The sequence below is a fragment of the Triticum aestivum genome, chromosome 3D (assembly GCF_018294505.1).
Source record: "Triticum aestivum cultivar Chinese Spring chromosome 3D, IWGSC CS RefSeq v2.1, whole genome shotgun sequence".
NCBI classification, from domain to species: Eukaryota; Viridiplantae; Streptophyta; class Magnoliopsida; order Poales; family Poaceae; genus Triticum; species Triticum aestivum.
The window spans coordinates 17,407,394-17,414,647 of record NC_057802.1 but is presented as its reverse complement, the minus strand read 5'-3'; the positions used below and the strand labels follow the sequence as shown (position 1 = coordinate 17,414,647).

At 41.5% G+C, this 7,254-nt stretch overlaps 1 protein-coding gene across 1 annotated transcript; it reads left to right on the top strand.

Annotated features, from left to right (window-relative positions):
- Nucleotides 1-4,209: 4,209 nt before the first annotated feature.
- Nucleotides 4,210-5,000, top strand: LOC123073825 (16.9 kDa class I heat shock protein 2-like). Its single transcript, XM_044496850.1, has one exon. It carries the CDS (start codon nucleotides 4,323-4,325, stop codon nucleotides 4,776-4,778), a length of 456 nt encoding a protein of 151 aa, XP_044352785.1. The 5' UTR covers nucleotides 4,210-4,322; the 3' UTR covers nucleotides 4,779-5,000.
- The last annotated feature ends 2,254 nt before the right edge of the window (nucleotides 5,001-7,254 follow it).

Sequence of the window (7,254 nt, the reverse complement as noted above, 5' to 3'; positions counted from 1 at the left end):
AAAAGAATACTTGAAAATTGTTCACATTTTCTTAAATCATTTTTTACCAAAAAAGTGTACACAAAACATTTTTAGGTATTCAACAAATGTCCACATTTACAATAATTGTTTTTCAATTTTTTAAACCGACAGAAAAACCATACTGGAACCGATTCACTATAGTTTCACGCAAATGGGTTGGCCCAATGAGGAACGCCCCTATGCGAAACAGTGACACCTTGCGATCATAGGAGCCATGTCTTTATTGCGAGACTAAGCTTTATTGTCCGAATTTTTTCTGTGTCTATCTATTTTCTCTGGTTTTTCTTATTTTTGTGTAGTCATGTTGTGGGCCTCGGAGAAACATAAAGTTCCAACAAAATACATTACCTTCATCAAGGACATGTACAATAAATGCTATGAAAAGTGTTCGAACAAGTGATGATAACACTGATGACTTCCCAATTGATATAGGACTGCACCAAAGGCCAGTTTTGAGCCTTTATCTTTTTTGCTTTGGTAACGTATGAGGTTACAAGGGATATACAAGAAGATATCTCATGGTGTATGCTATTTTGCGGATGATGTGATGCTAGTCCATGATAGTCGGACGAGGGTTAAATAGAAAGTTAGACCTATGGAGGCAAACCTTGGAATCGAAAGGTTGAGCCTCAGTAGAAATAAACCGAGTACATGAGGTGCGATTTCAGTACTACTAGAACGAGGAGGAGGATGTAAACCTTGATAGGCAGGTGGTACCTCAGAAGGACATCTTTTAATATTTGGGGTCAATCCTGCAAAAGGATGGTGATATTGATAAAAATGTGTGCCATCAAATCAAAGTCAGATGAATGAACTGGCGCAAGCTTCTGACGTTCTCTGTGACAAGAGAGTGTCACAGGTAAAAGTTAGGTTCTATAGGGCGACGATTCAACAAGCAATGTTGTATGACGCTGAGTGTTGGACGACTAAAAGGCTACATGTTCAACAGTTAGGTGTAGCGGAGATACACATGTGAACACATAAGAAAGAATCGGATCCAGAATGATGACACATGCAATAGAGTTGGGATAGCACCGACAGAAGAGAAACTTGTCCAATATCGTCTTAGATGATTTGCGCAAATTTAACATACGCCTTCAAAAGATCCAGTGCACAGTAGACAGCTAAAGCGTGCTGGAAATATCAAAAGAGGTCGGGCTAGAAAAAACCTGACATGAAAGTAGTCCGCAAATAGAGATTTAAAAGACTAGAATATCACTAAACGACTACCCATGTGAAAATTAGCTATCCACATATCAGAACCATGAGTTGATTTCGAGATATTATAGGGTGTTATGGTTTTCAGCTCTAGCCTACCCAATTTACTTAGGACTAAAGACGTCCTTGTATGTGTGTTTCTCTATAGGTTTACTTCGATTTTTCTTTCAATTTTCTTTTGGACTTTTTTCAATTCATTCCCCCTTTTCTTTTGTAGGGTTCCTAGTTTTCTTTCTTATTTTTCAAATACACATTAACTTTTATTTAAATACATGTTGAACATTTTTCATATGCAGGCTTAACATTTCCAGATGCACATTGAAAAAACAAAATCGAGTACATCATTAAGAATTTTTTGAATAGACATTAAACTTTTTAGTTTTTAAAGATACATGTTCAACATTTTCTGAACACATGTGAACACTTTTTGAATACACAGTGAATATTGTTTAACAAACATTATAAAATCATAAATGTCCTAATTTTTTTCTAAAACATGAAAAATATTTCTTAAGCATTAGAACATTTTTTAAATGTCATGAACGTTTTTTTCAATAGGGACCATTATCTTATATTGTATGCACATTTTCTAAAATATCACAAATATAAATTTTGAAACGATGAAATATGTTTAGAAATCACGAACATTTATTCGAAAGCTATCACGGACTTTTTTTACAATGCATGATTTTTTTAAATGCGCTATCAACACTTTTTGTAATTCAAGTAAATTTTTTAATATATGTATTTAAAATACTTCAAAATACAAAAAAGTGAAAAAATAGCTTACCTGCCTACGTGTGTGGTTGACACACATTCTTACATGCGCGCGTAATTATGAGCCTGGACCATTTAAGAAGCAGACGTTAGAATAGTCCAGGCTCCAGAAGCTTCCCGGGCGTTTTTTGATGTTTTAGTTTTTTCCGGATCATTTTTTCATTCTTTTTGTATTTATTTCCTTTTTCTTTTTCCATTTTTCAAATGCATGGAACTTTTCTCAATTTGATTTTCTTTCATTTTGAAAACTTCTTTTAAACTCGTGAACTTCTTTTGAAATATCAATGAACTTTTTTCAAATTCGTGAACCTTTTCAAATTCATCAACCTTTTCAAAATTTGGAATTTTTTCTTTTTTGTGCACTTTTCTTTAGTAAATCTGTGAACTTATATCGATGATGAGTTTTTTCAACAGTATTATGACCAATCGGTTTTTATCTACCAGACCAACTGTAGAAAAAACGAAAAAAGATCTACTGGGCAAAGCGAGCGAGCAGCTAGCGCGAAGTTGGGACACGTTCGGCTTGGGCTTAAGGCGGTGAAGATGAGGACTCACTCGGGACCGCCTAGTCAAACGTGTACCTCCAAGCGCTTTGGGTCGGCCTAGTGCGGAAGTGTGTGCACTTGTGTATTAATTCTCTTAGGATTCCTTTTTAAACAAAATTATGGAAAAATATATAATCATGAATTTCAAAATATATTCATGATTCAGAATAATTGTTCGTGAATTTGTAAAAAATATGATTTCGATTTTTGTTTTGTGAATTTGAGAAATTATTTGTGAATTTTCAAAAGATTTGACAACTCATTAAATTTTCCTAAATTTCAAAAAAATGTTTTCAATTGCAGAAAATGTGTTCGGATTTTTAAAAATACAAATTTAAAAATGTTCATGTACTTATAAAAGTGTTCATGAATATTTCAAGTTTTTCAAGGATATCAAAAGAAATGTGAACCGTGACTAAGAAAAGTGAACTAAAATACTATTCATGAATTTGAATAACATTTATGACTTAAAAAATGGTAAAATACTTAAAATATATTTCTGAAACAATGATGCAGAGTTCATAAAATATTCGTGAATTCTAGAAAATATTATTGATTTTAAAATAAAAAAATGAAAAATATATGAAACTGAAACTGAATGAAAAAACAAAAGAAAGAAAAAGGTAAAGAGAAGAACTATGGAAAAATGGCTGGCCCATATAACATCGCGTTTGCCCGCTAGGATTGGCCCTCCGACTCCTCCTTACACGGCACCTCTAGTTCTCCAAAATCAGTAGTTAACGGGTAACCCTTGCACTATCGCCTCCCCTGGTGGCGATAAGTGGTGACTGCACGTGCGAGACTTGTCGCAACCAGACAGTTTTGGTCAGAATTTTTTGTGACAGTATGGAGGCGCCGGTGGGTTTGTGTTCTTCTTTTATAGATATTTTTTCAAAGAGTTTTATCTGCTGAATCTACGTCCAAAACATGAACCATTTTCAACATTGTATTTCTCACGTCAAGATCTTCGAAATTAGATCTCATGTTGATATGTTTCGACAAGAACTTTTTGGGCAAATTTGTGCTTCTAACTAGTAGTAACTTGTGCTTCCAAATTGTACTAAACTGTAGTTTCAACTTGCAAGTGCTTGTGCGTCCGCAAGGTGAAACACAACCGTGCTCATTTTGAAGAAGCACACGCGCTTGCCAGACATAAAACCCCAAAAAAATGAAACAAGAAAAAATGAGAACAGTGAAAAGAATTCAAAATAAAAAATAAGTAAATAATAAAAAACGCAAACCAAAAACAGAAAAGTTTTATAGGAAACCCGAAGAAAAACCATTTCAATGAGAAAACGCCCAACACGGTTCACGTAGCGACTTTGAAACGCTCCACGCTAGAAAAGTGCCGTCGGCGGAGGTTACCCTTAGTTTCTCTGGTTTCCATGTCCTCTTCTAGAGACGGCCCCGCAACACATTCTAGAATAGTGGCCCAGGTGCTGGTACAATTATTAACAAGAAATAGAGAGAAGGCCCACTAACGGCAAGTAGGAGACTCTAGAAGACGGTAGGCCCTTCAAGGGCTGATAACCGAAGGAAGAAAGAATGGCTCACAGCCTGGCTGGAAACCGAAGGAGAACCAAACTCCCGTCGATTTGAGAGTTCTCGAGATGCTTCAAGACCAGCAGCCGACGACGCTATAAGTAGCTGGCCTCAGTCCCATCGCCCGCCATCCCAAACTCAAGCCAGCGTCAAGCAAAATCCTACGTACGATCCGATACAGAATTTCCCCCCGAGCTACAAACCGAAGCAACACCGAGAATGTCGATCGTGAGGCGGAGCAACGTGTTCGACCCCTTGGCGGACCTCTGGGCGGACCCCTTCGACACCTTCCGCTCCATCGTCCCGGCGATCTCAGGCGGCAACAGCGAGACGGCCGCGTTCGCCAACGCCCGGATGGATTGGAAGGAGACCCCCGAGGCGCACGTCTTCAAGGCCGACCTCCCCGGCGTGAAGAAGGAGGAGGTCAAGGTGGAGGTGGAGGACGGCAACGTGCTGGTCGTCAGCGGCGAGCGCACAAAGGAGAAGGAGGACAAGAACGACAAGTGGCACCGCGTGGAGCGCAGCAGCGGCAAGTTCGTCAGGCGCTTCCGCCTCCCCGAGGACGCCAAGGTGGAGGACGTGAAGGCCGGGCTGGAGAACGGGGTGCTCACCGTCACCGTGCCCAAGGCCCAGGTCAAGAAGCCCGAGGTGAAGGCCATCCAGATCTCCGGCTGAGTGCATGCGTCTCGACGTATGGTCATCAAGGATGGAGCCAGTTTGGTTGATGCGTGTGCGAGGTCTGCAACCTGAATGTATGCTACAGTTGTGTCTTTGTTCTTGCCGATCGAGTCTGGCGAGGCATCTCTGTACTGCGTTTCTTTCGCTGGTCGTTTCTGTTCTTGTGTAATCGCCAACAGATTTGATGATGAATAAATGAGAAATAAGCCGTTCCGATTTTGGGTGCAGTGCAGATTTTGCATACACAAATTTGACCTTTCTTTGCTTGTACTAGTTCGGATGGACAGTTTTCTCAAGTAGCTGAAAAGATTCATTGTACACAAGGAAAGATTCACTGAAAATGGCAGCCTGGCAAGCAGGTACTAGGTCTGCTTAAAGAATAATCGATACACGAATCCGTCTCACATTCAGCTTTCATTAATCGTGGGTCTACACTGATCAATACCCTGAATGCCCTGATTGTTGATTGTGTGACTTCTATCTCACCTTCAGTTTTCTTCTTTCTTGAGACATACTTTCAGTTTTCTTTTATCTTTTTTCTTTGAAAAGTACATCTTTTTTTAGTACACACCCATATCATCACACATGTTTAACTCAAACGTGACATATCATCTAATGAAGTTCAAACTTAAGACTTATTTGCCAAGAGCTACGCTCGGCAAAGATTAAGCAAACTTTAGTCCCACCTCGCCCAGGGATAGGCAACAAGACGTGTTTAAATAGTCCCACCTTCCCTGAGACCGCTTGTAAACCGCACCATCTCCGAGCTAGTCTCTGGGTATCGAGAGGGAAGATGTCCGATTAGTGCACTAAGGGCAGGTCATGTTGCTCCGTTGACCTTGAAACTTCTCGCGCTCTCAAAGGAGGCCATCGCATGACACATGCCACACCCTCGCATTTTTCGATCCGCGTGCAATATTCGAGAAATTTATTACTCTGCTAGAGTTTCATGCCGGAAGTTGCAGGTCTGCAAAGGCGGCACATGAAATCATGCCCAGAAGCGGCATTGAAAATCCTTTGTGATCTCCTTGCGGCATGCGTAGGCCTTGTGCAGACGAGGTAGGGGCAATGCCCTGCCACCAGGGGCGAAAGTACCTTGGTGGCATGTCCAGTCCAACCGTTTAAATCCTCGGAAAATCGTACGATGCCGGAATTCCTCGAGAGCTGGCATGCTACCATCACATGGCCCAGGGTGGTAAAAGTTTAGGCGCATTTCGGATATGCCTCCCCTGGTGCCGCTTGTAAACCCACCATTTGCGATCTAGTCTCAGGGTATCGAGAGGTAATGTGTTTGGTTTGTGCAGGAAGTGTGGGTCATGTTGCTCCATTGGCCTCGGAACTTCTCGTGCTCTCAAATGAAGCCATCGCATGACATGTGCCAGTCCCCAGCATTTTTCCTACCCGCGTGCAATATTTGAGACATTTATTGCTCTGCTAGGGTTTCATCACCGGTATTTGCAGACCTGCAAGGTGGCACATGAAATCATGCCCGGAAGCGGTATGGAAAATTCTTTGTGATGTCCTTGCGGCATGCGCAAGGTTAGATGAAAGAGGCACAAGTGATGCTAACTAATCATATTACCGAGAGTAGCACTCGGTACAGATGTCATTTCCGAGATTTGCCCTAGGCAAAAAGGAAAACCTAGATCTAGTTGCGGACCTTTTTCGAGAGTACCTCTCGGTAACAGAAAACCTAGATCTAGGTTTGACTTCCTTTTTCGAGTGCCCCACCGACAGGCTCTCTGTAAAGGTAGCGTGGAGAAACTTAAATTAATTCCCCGTTGGTTTCATTTTACTTTGTGCCTCTCTCTTCTCGCTGCTCCCCCTCACCGACCGGCGCCCCCGCACCCCGCGGCCGTCCCCCGACCGGCCGGCGCCCCCCACTCCGTGGCCGCCTCCCTCCCCCCCGACTGACCGACGCCCCCCACCCTGCGGCCGTCCCCCGACCGGTCGGCGCCCCCCACACCGATCTCCTCCCTCCGGTCTACTTGGTGAGCTCCCCCTCTCCATGTGTGGATGTATGTATAGACTATAGATGGATATTTGGATGCATACATAGATGCATAAATAGATGGATAGATGGATGCATAGATAGATGGATGACTAGATGTATGGATTGATAGATGTATGGATGCTATGTAGATAATTTTTGATGTTGTTGTATGCATGGATGTTATGTGTGGATGTATGTATGGATTTTGTTGTTGTTTATGTCTATTAGTTTTTGTAGTAGCTTTTTGCATTAGTTTTTATGTAGTAGTTTTATCTAGTAGTGGTACTAGTAGTTTTGGTAGTAGTTCCCCGTAGTAGTTTCTTATAGTAGTTTTTATGTACTAGTGTTTATCTTGAGCGAGTGACGACCATATTTGACAGATGCGAGATATTTTCAGAGGAATGGTACCGATTGTTCTCGTAGGGGGTCACGCTTCCTCTGTTCCTCCTCTGTGATATTTTCAAAGCAGGAGGAACAGAG